The following is a 19,282-nucleotide window of genomic DNA, read 5'->3' as shown; positions in this document are numbered from 1 at the left end:
GGTGCCCCACAGACGGTGAGGAGGATCGCCCTTCGTTTGGCAGCTTTCTCTTCCCCATCAAGATCGTTGGCCACGAACTATTGGTCGAGTCACTCCACAAAAGTTTCCCAATCATCTCGCTCCGAGAATTTCTCCAGGATGCCCACTGTTCTCTGCATCTTTTGGTTTACTATCTGTATCTCGTCGCCAGTTGTTGTGCATGGAGAAAGCGTCAGACTGAACACTGTGAGCTCAAAGTAAAGTGTGACCTTAGCCTTTTATTGCAGGTGTCCAGAGTGCCTCTCCAACCTGTGAGGCTTCCTTAAATAGCTGTGTTCTCTAGGGATTATGGGATCCCTTGGGACTCCAGCAGATGAGCCCTCTGGTGGCTGTACAGAGTAAATACAAGTTTACATATAGAACAGGGTGGCCTTCAGAAGAAGGGTGATGGGCATGCACACAGAAATTCCTGGTGCAATGCCAGGCCTGCCAAAGAGAGTCTTGTCACTGTTAAGGAGCTTGGAGGAGTCCAGGTCCAACATTGCACGGGACTTTGAGTGGAGATTGGAGCCAATGATTTGCCGGATAGAAGTGATTGGCAACTCCATTAGACCCAACCATGATGCTGGGTGTGATGAGCGATATTGCAGCACAAGTGGAAGTGACACAACGTCTCAGGGCTGCTGTGAAAGCTCAGACTTCAGTCACGCAGGCTCTGCTTTCTGCCATGCAAGCTCAGACTGCTGCCATTGTGGCTGGGTTGTGGAAAGGGTCTTACAGCAGCCCAGCAAACTGTTCTCCAACAGATGGCGAGGAATGCTGAGGGGCTGCCCCAGGGGGAGTGGCAGTGGCTCCATGGAACAAGAATCTGCTGTCCTCTCTCAGGGTGACAGCATTCATACTTCCATCACTGCCACTCTGCTAGTGCCATTGCAGATGCCTGTCAGCCAGCCAGCCCAGACTGCTACTGCCCATGCCAAGGAGAATGCCTCCCGAGCGGTCAAGGCAGTGGAATCATTGTTTGAGCACCTCGATGGTCTGCTCAATGAGCTTCCTCGTGGCAGTATGGCTCCCATTGCTGGCCATAAGTGATGCGGTTACAAAATGCAGTTATCTGCCAGGTGAAGAACGGATAGCTCTTGTCTCCAAGCAGCCACGCTCGGGTTCGATGAGGTGGCTGGAAGATTGCTGGCAAAGTGGACTGGCACAGGATAAAGGCATCATGACTGCTGCCAGGATACTGGGCATTCACCATCATGTGCTGGGTGTGGTCCACAACAACTGCACATTAACAGCCTTTGCGGTTATACAAATTCTTAAACAGGGTCATTACCCTGAGATACACAACCCACGATGTATCCCATTGGATCGCCAGCCCGGTACAACCATTGAAATTGAAATGCGATTTAAAGATGGAAAACGGAAGAGCTGAAAAACAAATTACCTTTTCCAGTGTGAAACCAGAAGAAATATAAAAGAAGACATCGACAGGCCATCAGTTTGTGAAAGGAACTTGCTCTGGGAGGCATCTTCTGCTGCATTCCCCCTCTGGAAAATCAATATTTTGAATATGAGAGCACTGAGTGAATACTGCTTAAATATTGGTTATATCTGAAATGTGTCAAATTAAAATTTATTTAAACGATTAAATCTCAATTGGAGCACCAACATTCAGTGGCACAAAATGGCAGGACATGGTTCACACTTGTGATCATCGAGATCAGCAATTGGCTTGGGGGAATGATTTAGATTTTGGTGGAGAGGAAAGGTCAGATGGAGAACTGTCCTCAGGTTGCTCGGACACAGCTGTGAATGGCCACGTCAAACAGAACTGATAGAAGCTGGAGGTAGTTCGTCGGTCCTCTTTCCACAGTTGATTCATAACCTGAGGACACCAGAGACTGGAAATAAAACCGCAGGCTGTGTGACCATCAAATTAAACAAATAAATACTTGAGCAATTAATAAATGTGATTTGCTTGTCACAAACATTTGTCTATCAGGAGTGAACAGGAATCCAAAGTTTCTTGGGTTGTACTTTGCTTCAGGCTTTGGATACATCTATTTAGATTCACTAGATGAATTGATGTTAATATGGAAAAGCTTATGGTCCATGAACATAAGAACATAAGAAATAGGAGCAGGAGTGGGCCATTCGGCCCCTTGAGCCTGCTCCGCCATTCAATAAGATCATGGCTAATTTCCAACTTAACTCCACTTTCCTGCACTATCCCCACATCCCATGATTCACTTAATAAACAAAAATCTACCGATCTCTATCTTGAATATACTCAACGACTGAGTCTCCACAGCCATCTGGGGTAGAGAATTCAAAAGATTCACACCTGCTGAGTGAAGAAATTTCTCCTTATCTCACTCCTAAATGAGACTGTGACCCCTGGTTCTAGACTCCCCAGCCAGGGAAAACATCTTTTCTGCATCTACCCTGTCAAGCACTGCAAGAATTTTGTATGTTTCAGTGAGATCACCTCTCATTCTTCTAAACACGAGAGAATATAGACCAAGTCTACTCAATCTCTCCTCATAGGACAATCGGCATGCACAAGGCTCCATTAGCACCCCAGACCCTAAATTGGGGATCGAGCACTGAAGCTGCGCCGAGCGATGACAGCAACAGTTTCGGGGACACGTCCCGGGCAGCTGGCTGCTAGCGAGGTGAAATTTAAAAGGGAAGTGGCTGGCTGCTCCTGAAAAAAATGTCTGCTTTTATTTTCCGTGCCGGTGTCGATTTGGACGCGGGGTCCGTGCCACGATTGCTCAGCCCGGCACAGTTGATTATGCAGATTGTGCAGCTTGGGCCCTTCCCTTTAATTCAGGGACGAGCCACTCCTAACTCGTTTAACCTATCTTGATAACTAAGATGCTTTGGACTTGGAATTAGTCTAGTGGCCCTCTTCTGCACCCTTTCCAGAGTCTCAATATCATCCACCATGTGAGGAGACCAGAACTGGGCACAGTATTCCAAGTGGGGCTTGACTAAGTACAAAGACAAAACAGTACGCCTCGTCCTATGGATACACCCCAACACCCTATTTGCTCTAGCTATCACTGCACAGCATTGCTCATGTACCTTTAAGGATGTATGCACTAGAATGCCCAAATCTCTTTCTATCTCCACCATCTTCAATGCATTTCCCTGGAGGGTGTATAAATGTTGAGCATTTGCCCTGCCCACATATATAACACTGCACTTAGCTAAGTTATACATAATTTTCCAGTCACGAGCCCAGTCTCCCAGCACATTAAGATCTGCCTCAATCAGACGAGCCTCTTCTACTGTTCTAGCACTCGCACAGATCTTGGTATCATCTGCAAATTTGCAACTTGTCCCACCAACTCCTGAATCCAGATCATTAATAAAAATATAAAAAGCAACGGTCCCAGTACTAAGTCCCTTGCTTTTTGTGGTATATATCAACGATTTAGATTTGAATATAGGGAGTATGATTAAGAAGTTTGCAGATAACACTAAAATTGGCAGTGTGGTTGTTAATGAAGAGGAAAGTCATGGGCTGCAGGAGGATATCAATCTACTGGTCAGGTGGGCAGAGCAGTGGCAAATGGAATTTAATTCAGAGAAGTGTGAGGTAATGCACTTTGGGAGGACTATAAGGAAAGGGTATACACATTAAGTGGTAGACCACTTAATAGTGTAAATTAACAAAAGGACCTTGCAGCACTTGTCCACAGATCCCTGAAAGTTGCAAGCCAGGTGGATAAGGTGGTTAAGAAGGCATACGGAATGCTTGCCTTTATTGGCCAAGGCATAGAATATAAGAGCAGGGAGGTTATGCTTAAATTGTATAATACTTTGGTTAGGCCACAGCTGGAATACTGCGTGCAGTTCTGGTTGCCGTATTATAGTGTAATATATTCACAGTGCACAACACACACAGCTCCTAACATGGCAGGCAGCTCTATCGGAAGCCTCCGGAACAGCCTGGTTCTGTTTATTATTAACTCTGCAGTTGCAGTACACAATATGTCCACATCCACAGTGTGGAGCTACAAACATTACAAGCTTACAGACATAACATATAGGAAGGACATGATTGCACTAGAGAGGGTGCAGAGGAGATTTACTAGGATGCTGCCTGAAATGGAGGATCTTAGTTATGTGGACAGATTGGATAGGCTGGGTTTGTTCTCATTGGAACAGAGGAGGTTAAGAGGAGACCTCATTGAGGTGTACAAAATATTGAGGGGCCTAGACATAATGGAGGCCTAGTAGGGCCTATTTCCAATGGTGGAGGGGTCTATTATGAGGGGGCATAGTTTTAAGGTGGTTGGTGAAAAGTTTAGAGGGGATTTGGAGGGGTGGGCTTCTTTACGCAGAGAGTTGTGGGGATCTGGAACTCACTGCCTGGAAGAGTGATGGATGCAGAAACCCTCACCATTTTCAAGAGATGGTTAAATGGGCACTTAAAGTGCTGTAACCTGCAGGATTACAGACCTAGAGCTGGTAATTGGGATTAGACTGGATAACCTCTTGTTGGCTGGTGCAGATATAATGGTACGCACTACAGGGAATCGAATACGGCCAGGGTGATCTCCTGGACTAGTTTTGATTGCCTGGATGGGTCGGAGAGGAATTTTCCAAGATTTTTTTCTCCCTAAATTGGCCTGGGTTTTTATCTGGTTTTTGCCTCTCCCAGGAGATCACATGGCTCCGGTTGGGGTGGAGTGTAGAATATTTCAGTGTAAGGGGTGTCGCAGTTGTGCGGGGCGGACTGGTTGGGCTAGATGCTCTTTGCCTTTCTGCCATTGTTCATAGGTTTATATGTAACCTTCAGGGCTGTTGACCGAGGGCCGTGCATCTCTTTGTCGGCCGGTGCAGACACGATGGGCCGAAAGGGCCTCCTTCTGCGCTGTACATTTCTATATTTCTATGATCACTGCGGGTCACCATTGGTGACCGGTCTCCAAACAGATCCAAATCCATCTATAACGACGCTTTGCCTGCATCCTGCCAGCCAGTTCTGTATGCAGCTCAATATATTTCCACTAATACCAGAGGCTCTGATTTTATAGAGAAGCCTCTTGTGCGGTACCTTGTCAAAAGCTTTTTGGAAATCTAAGTAGACAATGTGTACTGGGCTTCCCTCATCCACCAACTTTGTAACTTCTTCAAAAAGTACAATTAGATTTGTGAGACATGACCTCTTTTTTATGAAGCCATGTTGGGTATCCCAAATATATCCCACCCTATCTAAGTATTCATATATTGCATGCCTTATGATTCCTTCAAGCATCTTACCTATTACTGATGTTAAACTGATGGGCCTATAGTTACCCGGGTCTGCCTTGTCACCTTTTTTAAAAATGGGGATTACATCAGCCTCCTTCCAATCTGTAGGAACCATTCCAGAGTGCAGTGAGCTATTAAAGATACAAGCCAGGGGCTTTCATAGCACATGTGCCATCTCCCAGAGGACCCTCGGGTGGATATTGTCCAGCCCTGCTGCTCTATTTATTTTTAAGTTCTTAATTCTTTCTAAGACAATATGCTTATCTATGTTAATGTTACTTGTAGTCAAATTAGTGTCATTAACTTCTAATATTTGAGCATCATCTTCAAGGGTGAATACTGATGCAAAGTACTCATTTAATATTTCCGCCATACTCATTGAGTCCTTTGTAACCTGGCCTTCAACTCCCTTCAGTGGCCCAATTCAGTCTTTGATAGTTCTTGGACTCTTCACATAACTAAAAAAGCTCTTCCCATTACTGCCACAGTTGTCTACAGTCCTTTTTTCCATTCGTCTTTTTGCTGTTCTAATATCAGCCTTAGTTTTCTTTAGTTGTTCTTTGCATTCAACCCTATTTATTTGAGTGTTAAATTTCTTTAATTTATACAAATATTTCTGTTTACATTTTATTTGTCTTTGTACATACCCACTCAGCCACATTAGCTTTTCTTACCACATTTCCTTCTTTTGATTTTGGGCACTTGTTTGTTTACCACATTTTTAATTTGATTCCTAAAAACTTTCCATTTATATTCAACATCGGTCGCATCACCACGAAGGAGGGTTAGCCAATTTACCTGTTCCAAATCATCTGCCACTTTGAAATCCGGTCCGAGTTGCAGGTTCTCAGTATCTTTCGTTCTACTACCAATTGGAACCATATAATGATGTGATCACTGTTGCCCAGATGTTCCCCCACATGGAGGCCTGATACGAGATAAGACTTACTACTAAATATCAGATCCAATATATAATCTTGAATAAAAAGCTAGTACTGATGACCATGAAACTACCGGATTATCGTAAAAAGCCAATTGGTTCACTAATGTCCTTCAGGGAAGGAAATCAGCCATCTTTACTTGGTCTAGCCTATATGTGACTCCAGACTCACAGCAATATGCCTAGAAAGACACACAATCGCAACAAAGAAGTGAAGCAGCACTGTGGGAGTACCTTCACCATAAGAACTGTAGCAGTTCAAGAAGGCGGTTCACACCACCACCTTCTCAAGGGCAATTAGGGATGGGCAATAAATGTTGGCCTTGCCAATCATGCCCACATCCCAAGATCAAATAATAAAAACTCAAACTGCACAGTCTAAAATGGTATTTAAGGCAGAATATCATCAAATATCAAATCTTAACTATTAAGGAGGCAAAATTATCAAGTGTCCCGATTGGGGGCGGTAACCTTCAGGGGCCGGGACTATTATCGCTCAGCCTGATGTTTCATGTTGATGCGCTACAATGCCGCTCCCCTTCCATTAAATGGGAGGGCCGCTGCGCACTCTGCACAGCCCTTTGGTGGCTGCCTCTGGGCTACCGAGGCAACGTGAGATAAGGTCAGCAGCCGGGCACTCAAGACGGAGTGTCAGCCTAGACCACGCATGGAGAGTCAGCCAACAAATAAAGATGGCGGCCCGGAGCGCTGCAAGCCTCCCCTTTAAACAGCGCCCTGAGAACGGACACCCGACCCACGAAACTGGCGTTGTCATCCGCCCGCACCAGCCTCGCGGACTATGGACCAATTTCCCTCGTGGGGCATTAAGGGGTCGGCGCGGGGCGGTGAGCAGTTGATGCGTATGGCAATGACATCATCGCCGATTGCATGGCGGTCCGGGGCACTAACCGCGGGACACAGTGCTGCCGAGCCAATGCCTCCCAAACCTGCAGAGCAATTCCCGGGAGATGGTAGCGCCCCCCCTCCTCCAGGTGGTGCAACAAGGGGGCAATTTCGCCCCCTAAATGTTACAGATAAAGTGAACCCAGAATCTGATTTCAACATAAATATGCTAGCATGATGTAACTATTCCAGCCATTTTAGATTCAATCAACCAAAACGTTAATCGCAAATCCAAATTTTGCCATCTTTAACTCGAGTACTCTGTCAATATTTCATTCCTCCTCATGTTTTTACCCCACACACTTTCACATATTATTATAAAAGGACAAAGATATACTGCAACAAGAGATTTGTGGAAAGAATCAGACTAGCCATGCAACTGAGAATATGACCAGAGTGAATAAATAAAAATTTGGGTAAAATAAATGTAAGACAGATTTTAGTAAGAATTTCTTGATTCAAAGAGCAATAAATATTTGGAATAATCTGTCAAGCAGCAAAGTAGAAACAAAGACGCAGAAATTTGTGCACAATGCACCTGGCATCAAATAGGTGCCAACGTGTCCAATATGGCGGGTAGGGCCCGTGCGCACATTCCACGCCAGAGGTTTGCCGCCCGCCATATTGATGATGGCAGAAATAGAGGCATATTTTTCAATTGCAGGTCTCGTTTAGGGATACTGGGTTTATGGCAAATGATGTTGAATATAAAAGTCAAAATGTGATGAAAAATCTATATAAAAGCTCAGTAACACAGTTAGAGTTCTGTGTGCCCTATTGGTCTCCACACGATAGGAAGGATACCGAGACAATAGAGAGGGCACAGATTACAGTCACTGGGATGCTGCCGGATGTGAGGAAATACAAATATGAAGACATGAAAAATTAGGTCTGTTTTCATTCGAACAGAGGAGGTTACATGATGATTTGATAGAGGTGTTTAGAATTATGACGGGGAAGGGGGGTACAAAGCAATAATATCCCTAATTTTGTTTGGGTGCGCGGCAACCTTTAGGCAACTTTGGAACAGAGTGGATAGAAACAGAACGTTTCCAGTGGTTGAAGGGTCTAGTTCGTGATGGTGTATATCCTCCACATGAGCAGTAGCCCTAATCCAATGTGCCCACCCAGTTCCCATTTCCCTCCATCCCCCGTTCCTTCTCCCACCTATCTAACCTATTCTTAAATGTTGACATGGTCTCTGCTTCAATCACTAACTCTGGTTGTGCATTCCTCAGCCTCACCATCCTCTGTGTAAAAATATATCTCCTGCTCTCTGTCCTAAATCTCCTACATTTAATCTTATGTCCAGGTATAATTGTTCAAAGGAAAGTCTTTTCCAATCAACCTCTTTACATTCACAGGACCCCAAATCTTAAACCATGAATTAAATTCTGTCAGTCGTTAATTTTAGTGCCACACTGGGCAGTTCTCATGCCCCTCATACTTTATGAGATACTTGTCAGATGTACACCAGACCAGAACAGGAACATACAAACAGTGATCCTGAAATTCTAACCCTGGTCACACTGGCTGTCGCTGTTTCTGCGAGATTCCACAGTAACATAGAAGTGGTGAGGCTTCCGTCAATGCCTTACAAATGATGGGCAGGGGATAGGAATTCCCTTAACTAGGAGATCCACCCCTGATCTGGAGCCAAGACCCAGCATTTGTACGTAGGGTGGGACACCAAGTGAGTGGAGCACCGGCGACCACAAAGACTGAAAGGAACATTGGCAGGTTCGGGCAACCCTCCCTCTTCCCACCCGCCTCCCGGGCCCCACCCACCGCGGCAGAGGATCGTAGGAGTTTCTGAGAACCTGGGGCAGGCAGGTACCAGAGTTACACCCGAAGTAGCGCAGCTGTCCCCTACAAATATAGAGCCCACTGCAGATCCTGCAAACTCTGGCGGGGTCAGTGCTGGAGGGGAATGTGAGGCACGATCTCGGCCCAAGGAAATTCAGGACCAGTGTGTTTATCTGACCACTAAACAGTGTACTTAAATATAGGTTCACAAAATACTTCACATTGAATATTTTCTGACTAACATTATAAAATCTCCATTGGTATCACACCAAATATTAATGTTCTGAAGTTTGCAATAAGCAGGGCGTAGGATTAACCCTGAACATGCCCAACACAACATTCATCGTGCTAACAGTTCAATGCTCGATTTCATTCAGGAAGGTTAGGTTCATTTAAACCAGTAGGTTTACAATCCTCATTCTATTTTGTCAACCCATACACAAATACAAATAGAATAATGTTAGTAAAGAAACATCAAGTCCTTACCTGTGAGTTGCTGGTCCCGGGCACTGTTTGTGATCACACAATGTAGGGATTCAATTTAGTGCTAGAAATTTGCCTGTACTGGGAAATTTGCCTGTGATGTCATTCTTGCATTGATAACCAGCTTTCTTGATTTCATGTGACAATGGGAGCTATGTTCTGAGTGTTGGCAATTTGTGTACCAACTTAGTGTAAGTCAAAATATGACAAATGTAGCATTAATATTCAATTAGACGGCATTAGTGACAAGTCACAATTTGTGATCTGGGCTCAGACCTGCAGGAAATGTTTCCCATTAATGGACAAACAGAATACGAGCAACCACTGAGACAAGCAAAAAGTGGATCCAAAAAAGTTAAGGACAGAGTTATTTTTCTGATGTTACTGAACACTTATGTAACTCCTGTGGTAAGGCACACTTGGGCCAGGCTTTAATATTGTGACAGTCTCAGAGGAGCATTCCAATAGTTGAGAGTCTTACACGGAGGAGGATATCACTGGACACAGAAGTGATTAACAGTTTAGCTAAATACAATGTGGATATAAACATTCATTAAAAGAATATTTTAAAAATGCCACTAAATTCTCTAAACATTCCTCAAAAGATCAATACACAGAAACTCTCTAAAATATCATCTTTACAATGTTTTTCATTGTTAAAACTTCTGTAGAAATCGGTTGTTGTTGTTTTGTGTCTTCACAGAGGATGCGGCAGAGAAAAAAAAGCACGGATTGTGCAGTGTTATGCATGTGTTCAGGGCAAATGCTTAACATTTGTACACCCTCCAGAGAAAGGCATTAAAGATGGTGGAGATAAACAGAAATTTGGACATTCTAGTGCATACATCCTTAAAGGTACATGAGCAATGCTGTGCAGCGATAGCTTGAGCAAATAGGGTGTTGGGGTATATCCATAGGACAATTGAGTATCAGACGAGGCATGCTGTTTTGTCCTTGTACAAGACCTTAGTCAGGCTGTACTTGGAATACTGTGTCCAGTTTTGGTCTCCTCACCTGTGGGTGATATTGAGGCTCTGGAAAGGGTCAGAAGAGGGCACTCGAATAATTCCAAGTCTAAAGCATCTTAGATATCAAGATAGGCTAAACGAGTTGGGGCTCCATATCTTAGAGCAGAGTAAACTTAGGGGGGGATATGATTGAGGTTTATAAGATTATGAAGAGAAAAGACGTTGTTCCTGTTGACAGTTTATTTCAATTAAATAGGTTAGGAAGAACCAGGGGTCACAAATTTAAGAGGTTTTGGCCTAGATCTTGGTTAGATGTCAGGAGGTGGTTCTTTGCCCAGAGAACAGACCTCTGGAACAAGCTGCCATTTCATTTGGTGGATGCAGACTTGCTGAATTCCTTCAAGCGAAAGCTAGACTTGTTTCTGGCTGCGGCGGAGATCACCTGTTACAGAAGGTAGGTACTGCAGGGAATTTAATGGCCAGAATGATCTCCTGGACTAGTTTCGATGCCTAGATGGGTCGGAGAGGAATCTCCCAGATTTTTTTTCCCCAAATTGGCCTGGGTTTTTGTTTTTTTACCTCTCCCAGGAGATCAAGTGGTTTCAGATGGGGTGGAGTGTATATGTTGTGATCCACAAGGTATCGCAATTGTGTGGGACAGGCACGATGGACCATATGGTTTTTACATGTCCGTCATTGTACATATGTTCGTATGTACCTCTTTCCAGAACCACAGCCTTCTTATGCACTGCTTCTTGAACATATCAAGGTACGAAGAATGCGCAAGGTAAACTCGAGGTGGGGTAAGGCCTCCTGCCCTTACATCTGCGGCCTCTCCTCAGGCGTGGACACACATCGGCCATATCCCGTCTGTGTAGCTGGCACTTTTGAAGTAGTCGCCGCAGCATGACGTGGTGTGCCAACACTGCCTCCATCAAGTTGCTGGTAAGAGCGAGATGGTACTCATCAATGGAGCCAAAATGGTCATCGTCAAGGTAAATACTCAGCAGCTGTAGCACACCAACACCTACACACTCTGCTAGGAGAATACGTGGCACACACCGCGACCTCTGTGCCCCGGTTACTACTCCCTTTATATACCGCCCCGGCATCGTAACCGTCAGTTGTGAATGCCAGCTTTCTGTGGCGAGTTCACTGCCAGCCGGTAATGAGACTCCAAATCCAAAGTCCGCATCAGCGGCGCCAGCGAGGCATTGCATGCATACAATTGGCGGTAAAGGGCAAGGCAGTAGTTCTTTCCGCCACTGCAAAAACTCACCCGAAGTTTGCACCAGGTGGTGAGATCGCGAGCATGGCGCTGAGCCATTAGCGGCACAGAAACGCCTCTCCGGGGCACTAACGGCTGATGGTAACCAACCAAATTTCAACCCCAAAGACTTTAAATAAGTGAGCGAGAGAAGCGGCTGGAGATAAAGGTAGGCCCGACTTTTAAGACACTTAGGGAGAACAATATGGGACCTTAGCACCTCCTGTTGGCACCTAGCGGGGGCGCTATGTGGGCGGTGCGGCAGTAGATCCACGGCGAAGCAAATCCTGCACTGCACGCCAAACCTGTCCCCCCGTAATGTCGCTGCTACGAGTTAGCACCAGAGACTTCACACCAGGCAGATCGTGACAACGTCGAGCGTGCAATGCTCACTGGGCGCCCGGTCTTCAAAATTCATTGTCGCCCCCTGTCTTAGCGCCTCGCCCCGCCAGCGACAGGAAGAGCAGGCGTCAAACAGGCGGATGCAGGCTCCAGGGGCGCTACTTAAAGGGATCATGTGTAATGAGTCGCTGCTGTGAGGTTAGTGCTGTTTCACTGCTTCCTTGTCAGTTTGACAGTATGCAACGCTGAATTCAATCATTTAAAGGTTGTTTCATCTCCAGAATGGTGTAGCTACTCAAAATTAGTGACATTTTTATTCTCACGACATATCAAAGTGCTACACTAAAATGAGGTTCTGCAGCATCAATGAACCTCCCCTTTACGAACTGGAAAGAGCCTGTAGCAATGATGACTTGTGATTCGACTGCACCTGATATTGCTTAGCGCTTTGAATCTAATGGCATGGAGTCAGACCATTAGCACTTGATTTAGCACTCCAATTCTTTCTTTGAGAAATAAGATTTCATGTTGCATGCAGCGTGATTTATTAGTGTCTGGCGCTAAATCTTAACCTATTCTAAAGTTACCACCCATTCCTGGGCTATAATTAATTTCTCCCCCTTAGTCTTAAGGTTATTTCTGTATGTTAGTTAATAGTCGAACAAATAGTAGCGTGGCAGGGTCATGGAACGCCCATCCTGCAGCATGAGGGAACTCCAGGATGCTTCTCTTGTCCTGGACAACCACATGTGCAAGAAATGTCGTCAGCCAGATGAGCTCGACTCTGGGTTTTGGAGTTTAAGCAGCAGCTGCCGTCCCTGCGGTGCATCCGTGAGGCTGAGAGTTACGTGGATAACAAGTTTCAGGAGGTGCTCACCCTGCAGCATAAGAGTGTGCAGGCGGGAGGGAATGGATGACTGTCACACTGAACAAGAAGACCTGGCAGGTAGTGCAGGAGTGCCTTGAGTGAATCTCACTCTCCAACCAGTGGTGAGAGCGATGCTTCCTCTGGGGAGTACAGCCAGAGGCAAGTCCACAGCACTACGGGTGGCTCTGCTATACAAGGGAGGTGGAGGAAGACCTGGTAGGCCATAATGGTAGAGGATTTGATAGATAGGGGAAAACTCAGGAGTTTCTGCAGCTGCAGACATGATTCCAGGCACATAAATAATAAATGAGTAATAAGAGGAGGGATGGGGTGGATCTGGGACCAAAACAGAGACATACATATGGAGGCAGAGGGCATGGCTGGGGAATAAAATGAGTACTTAGCATCTGTCTTCATCAAGGAAGAAGATGCTGCCAAAGTCATAGTGAAAGAGGAGGTAGTGGAGATTCTGGATGAGATAAAAATTGATAAAGAGGAGGTACTAGAAAAGCTGACTGTACTGAAAGTTGATAAGTCACCAGGACTGGATGGGATACATCTCGGATGCTGAGGGAGGTTAAGGAGGATATCGCAGAGGTACTGGCCATAATTTTCCAATCCCCCTTGGGTACAGGGGTGGGGCTAGAGGACTGGCGAACTGTAAATGTCACATCCTTGTTCAAAAAAGGATGTAAAGATAAACCCAACAACTACAGGCCAGTCAGTTTAACCTCGGAGTGGAGGAAGGTATACAGTGGTGTTCTTCAGGAGTCAGTACTAGGAGCACTGTCTTTCTTGATATATATTAATGACATGGACTTGGGATTACAGAGTACAATTTCAAAATTTGCAGATGACACAAAACTTGGAAGTAAAGTGAACGGTGAGGAGGAGAGTGATAGACTTCAAGAAGACATAGACAGGCTGGTGAAATGGGCAGACATGTGGCAGATGAAATTTAATGTAGAATAGTGCAAAGTGAGATGTATTGATAGGAAGAATGAGAAGAGGCAATATAAACTAAAGAGTACAATCCTAAAAGGGGTGAACAAAGAGACCTGGGGGTATATGTGCAGAAATTATTGAAACTGGCAGGGCAGGTTGAGAAAGCAGGTAAAATAGCAGACTGGATATTGGGCTTCATAAATAAAGTCATAGAGTACTAAAGCAAGGAAGTTATGATGAACCTTTATAAAACACTGATTTGGCCTCAACTAGAGTACTCCGTCCAATTCTGGGCACCGCACTTCAGGAAGGATGTGAAGGCCTTAGAGAGGTTGCAGGAAAGCTTTAGGAGAATGATTCTAGGGATGAGGTACTTCAGTTACATGGATAGACTGGAGAAGCTGGAGTTGTTCTCCTTATAGCACAGAAGATTGAGAGGAGATTTGATAGAGGTATTCAAAATCATGAGGAGTCAAGACAGAGCAGATAGAGAGAAATTGTTCCCATTGGTGGAAGGGTCGAGAACCAGAGGACACAGATTTAAGGCGATTGACAGAAAAACCAATGGCGACGTGAAGAAAATCATTTTTATACAGCGAGTGGTTAATATCTGGAATGCACTGCCTGAAAGGGTGGTGGAGGCAGACTCATTCGCGGCTTTCAAAAGGAAATTGGATATGTACCTGAATGAATAAAACTTGCAGAGCTACAGGGAAAAGGCAGGGGAGTGGGACTAACTGAAGTGCTCTTGCAGAGAGCCGGCACGGGTTTGACGGGCCGAATGGTCTCCTTCTGTGCGGTAACCATCCTGCGATTCTATGGGCTAGAAATTGCGTAGTGTCCCGTTTGGGGCGATAACTTTTCAGGGAGCACCAGGCAGGAAAGATTATTTGATCCTGGGAACTTTTGCTTTACCGTTCCAACAGGGAGATGGAGCGCTAAATCAAGCTCGATCACTTCCCTTAGAGGCTGAAGTCAGTGCGAGGGGCAGTCGTGGCAGAGTGCTGAGTAATGTTCCATGCCGCCTAGCCACTTTGGTGGCTCCTTCCCTCGCTTAAAGGGAAGGGCCAATGTTGGTGTGATTCAATATTCATCCTATTTCTGTGGGGCCACTGGACCTGCGCTACATGCATAACAGCCCCAAGCTCTCTAAGAGAGTGCAGAGTTGATGAATCATGGGGTCCAAAAAAAGAAAAATGCAACAGACTGGGGAGATTCATAAATGTTGCCCTACCTGACCACCATTGACTTTCAGTAGCGTTCCCCAAGCGGCCAGCCGAGGTGACAACGCCTCCTGCAGCTGCCGCTGTTGACGCCCGGCGATGCTGCAGGGGGCGGGAGCGAATTTCACATGCGGGACGCTAACAGAGCACTGTGCACCAGATGACACCAAAATCTACGGGGCGCAACAGAGCGAGATGGTATATGTTAGCATCAGTGTGAAACCGCCAGCGAAGTTTGCAAGTGTCGGTGAATTTTCCGCACCAGGTCGGTAACCCTTTAGTGCCCCATTACTGACCCCTGCAGGTGCTGATGGGAGGTGCAAAGCAAGCCAACGTCTCCCCTACGATTCTATGAAGTTGGCACATATAAAAGATCTGTGTCACACTTGCACCCAATTGGCTTTAATTTATCCACAGCCCGACATTAATGCCTCAAAAAACCGTCAACCTAATTTCCAGCCCATAGTATTTACACAGCACCTATCACTGCATCAGGAAGTCCCAAAGCGCTTTACAGGTAATGAAGTATTTTTGATGTAGAGTCACAGTTGTAATGGAGGAAATGCAGCAGCGAATTTGCTCCCAGCAAGTTCCCCAAACAGCAGAGACAATGAGCACATAGTGTGGGTATTGGTGTGTTAGTTGAGGGATAAAAATTTGCCAGAAAACCAGAGGAATTCCCCAGCTCTTCTTCGAAAGATGCCATGGGCTCGTTTATCCACCTGAGGAGGCAAAAGGGGCGTCGATTTAACATCTCATCTGAAAGGCAACCCCCCGTGAGAGTTCAGCGCTCCCTCAGTACAGTACTGGAGTGTCAGTGTGCTGACGTCCCTATTTAACATCAATAACATTCTGTTACAGTCTGGACTCTGCTTATTTGCCTAGATTTTCATTTCTTTCTCTTTATTTCCTGCCATTTTTATCTAAACTGATTTTATCTTTAAAAGCAAACAGCAACCTGTGCTAATGTTTTCCCCTCTGTAAGAGCCTTGTTTCCTCCTAACAAAGGTGGCTATTTTGATTAATTAGATAGGGAAAAGATACAAAGACATATTTTCTTTTATTTGTTTCAGGGTATGGGGGTTGCAGGCAAGGCCAGCATTTATTGCCCATCCCTAATTGCACCTTGAGAAGGTGGTGGTGAGCAACCTTCGTGAACCACTGCAGTTCTTGTGGTGAAGGTACCCCCACAGTGCTGTTAGGGAGGGAGCACTAGGATTTTGATCCAGCCACAATGAAGGAATAACAATATATTTCCAAGTCAAGATGGTGTGTAACTTGGAGGGGAACTTGCAGATGATGGTGTTCCCATGTGCCTGCTACCCTTGTCATTCTAGGTGGTGGAGGTCGCGGATTTGGGAGATGTTGCCGAAGAAGCCTTGACGTGTTGCTGCAATGCATCTTGTAAATGTTACACACTACAGCCGATGGTGGAGGGAGTGAATGTTGAAGGTGGTGGATGAGATCCCATTCAAGCAGGCTGCTTTGTCCTGAATGGTGTCGAGCATCTTGTGTGTTGCAAGAGCGGTGCTCATCCAGGCAAGTGGAGAGTATTCCATCAAATTCCTGACTTGTGCCTTGTAGATGTTGGAACGGCTTTGGGGAGTCAGGTGATGAGACATTGCCGCAAATATCCAGCTTCTGACCTGCTCTTGTTGCCATTGTATTTATGTGGCTGGTCCAGTTATGTTTCTGGTCAATGGTGACCCCCAGGATGTTGATGGTGGGGGATTCGGCGAGAGTAATGCCGTTGAATATCAATGGGAGGTGGTTTGGCTCTTGCTTGTTGGAGCTGGTCATTGCCTGGCACTTTTGTGGTGTGAATGTTACATGCCACTTATCAGCCCAAAGCTGAATGTCGTCCAGATCTTGCTGCATACGGGCATGGACTGTTTCATTTTTTGAGGAGTTGGGAATGGAACTGAGCACTGTGCAATCATCAGCAAACAACCCCACTTCTGATCTTATGATGGAGGGAAGGTCATTGATGAAGCAGCTGAAGATGGTTGGGCCGAGGACACTGCCCAGAGGAAGACCTGCAGCGATGCCTTGGGGCTGGGAGAATGGAACTCCAACAACCACAACCATCTTTCTTTGTGCTAGGTATGACTCCAGCCAATGGAGAGTTTTCCCTCTGATTCCCATTGACTTCAATTTTACTAGGGCTCCTTGAAGCCACATTCTGTCAAATGCTGCCTTGATGTCAAAGGCAGTCAGTCTCACCTCACCTCTGAAATTCAGCTCTTTTTCCATGTTTGGACCAAGGCTATTATGAGATCGGGAGCCAAGTGGTCCTGGCAGAACCCAAACTGAGCATTGGGGAGCAGGTTTTTGGTGAGTAACTGTCACTTGATAGTACTGTCGATGACACCTTCCATCACTTTACTGATGATTGAAAGTAGACTGATGGGCGGTAATTGCCCGGATTGAATTTGTCCTGCTTTTTGTGGATACGACATAACTGGGCACTTTCACACATTGCCAGGTAGATACCAGTGTTGCAGCTATACTGGAACAGTTTGGCTAGAGGCATGGCTAGTTCTGGAGCAAAAGTCTTCAGCACGACATCCGGGATGTTGTTGGGGCCCATAGCATTTGCTGTATCCAGTGTGCTCAGTTGCTTCTTGATATCACATGGAGTGAATCGAATTGACTGAAGAGTGGCTTCTATGATGGTGGGGACCTAAGAGAGAGGCCAACATGAATCATCCACTCGGTACTTCTGGTTGAACTTGGTTGCAAATGCTTCAGCTTGGTTACAGGTTACAGATTGTGGTGGAATACAATTCTGCTGCTGCTGATGGCCCACAGTGCCTCATCGCTGCCCATTTTTGAGCTGCTAGATCGGTTATGAATCTATCCCATTTAGCATGGTGGTTGTGCCACACAACACGATGGAGGGTGTCTTCATTGTGAAGATGGAACTTAGTCTGCAGAAGGTCACCGCTATCATGGACGAGGTCAAGTAGATTTTTCACTCATGGTGGTTCTCTCACCACTGCTACAGGCCAAGTCTAGGACCCGGCCAGCTCAGTCATTAGTGGTGCTACCGAGCCAGTCTTGGTGATGTCCCCCACCAGAGTACATTCTGTGCCCTTGCTACCCTCCATCCTTCTTCCAAGTGGTGTTCAATATGGAGGAGTATTGATTCATCAACTGAGGGAGGGCCGTAGGAGGGGTCAGCATGCCCATGCTTGACCTGAAGCCATGAGAATTCTTGAGGGTGGGAGTTCATGTTGATGACTCCCAGGGCCACTCCCTTCCGACTGTATAACACTGTGCTGCCACATCCGGTGGGTCTGTCCTGGCAGTGGGACAGGACATACCCAGGGATGGTGATGGAGGAAAAGTTACATTGGCTGAAAGGTATGATTCTGTGAGTATAGAATCATACAATCATAGAAATTTACAGCAGAGAAGGAGGCCATTTCAGCCCATTGTGTCCGCGCTGGCTGACCAAGAGCTATCCAGCCGAATCCCACTTTCCAGCTCTTGGTCCGTAGCCCTGTAGGTTACGGCACTTTAAGTGCACATCCAAGTATTTTTTAAATGTGGTGAGGGATCCTGCCTCTACCACCCTTTCAGGCAGTGAGTTCCAGACCCTCACCACCCTCTGGGTGAAGAAATTTCCCCTCGTATCTCCACTAAACCTCCCCTCAATTACTTTAAATCTTTGCTCCCTGGTTGTTGACCCCTCTGCCGAGGGAAACAGATCCTTCCTATCCACTCTATCCAGGCCCCTCATAATATTATACACCTCATTCAGGTCTCCCCCTAGCCTCCTCTGTTCGAAAGAAAACAGACCGAGTATCTCCAATTTTTCCTCATCGCCAAAATGTTCTAGTCCAAGCAACCTTCTTGTAAATCTACTCTGCACTCTTTCCAGTGCAATAACATCTTTCCTGTAATGTGGTAACAAGAACTGCACACAATACTCCAGCTGCAGCCTAACCAGAGTTTTATACAATTCAGGCATAATCTCCTTGCTCTTGTATTCCATGCCTCGACTAATAAAGGCAAGTATTTCATATGCCTTCTTAACCACCTTATGTACCTGGCCTGCTCCTTCAGGGATCTGGGACCTGCACTCCAAGGTCCCTTTGTTCCTTACACTTTTCAGTGTTGTACCATTTAATGTGTATTCCCTTGCCTTATTAGACTTCCCCAAATGCATTACCTCACACTTACCCGGATTGAATTCCATTTGCCACTGTTCTGCCCACCTGACCAGTATGTTGATATCTTCCTGCAGTTCGCAGTTTTCTTCTTCATTATCAACTACATAGCCTA

The 19,282-nt window shown here is 45.8% G+C and overlaps 1 protein-coding gene across 1 annotated transcript in view; it reads right to left on the bottom strand.

Moving 5' to 3' along the window:
* LOC139278172 (uncharacterized) overlaps nucleotides 1-15,049 on the bottom strand; it is a 165,886-nt gene extending 150,837 nt beyond the window's left edge. Inside the window, exons 1-2 of the mRNA XM_070896826.1 lie at nucleotides 15,004-15,049; nucleotides 1,424-1,527 (exon numbers count right to left, since the gene is read on the bottom strand). Of these exons, the coding sequence (XP_070752927.1) occupies nucleotides 1,424-1,527; nucleotides 15,004-15,014 (115 nt within the window). The 5' untranslated portion in view covers nucleotides 15,015-15,049. The remainder of the gene's footprint in view (nucleotides 1-1,423; nucleotides 1,528-15,003) is intronic.
* Between the last annotated feature and the right edge of the window lie 4,233 nt (nucleotides 15,050-19,282).

The sequence above is a fragment of the Pristiophorus japonicus genome, chromosome 13 (assembly GCF_044704955.1).
Source record: "Pristiophorus japonicus isolate sPriJap1 chromosome 13, sPriJap1.hap1, whole genome shotgun sequence".
Classification (NCBI taxonomy): Eukaryota; Metazoa; Chordata; class Chondrichthyes; family Pristiophoridae; genus Pristiophorus; species Pristiophorus japonicus.
This window is presented reverse-complemented; position numbering and strand designations above follow the sequence as displayed.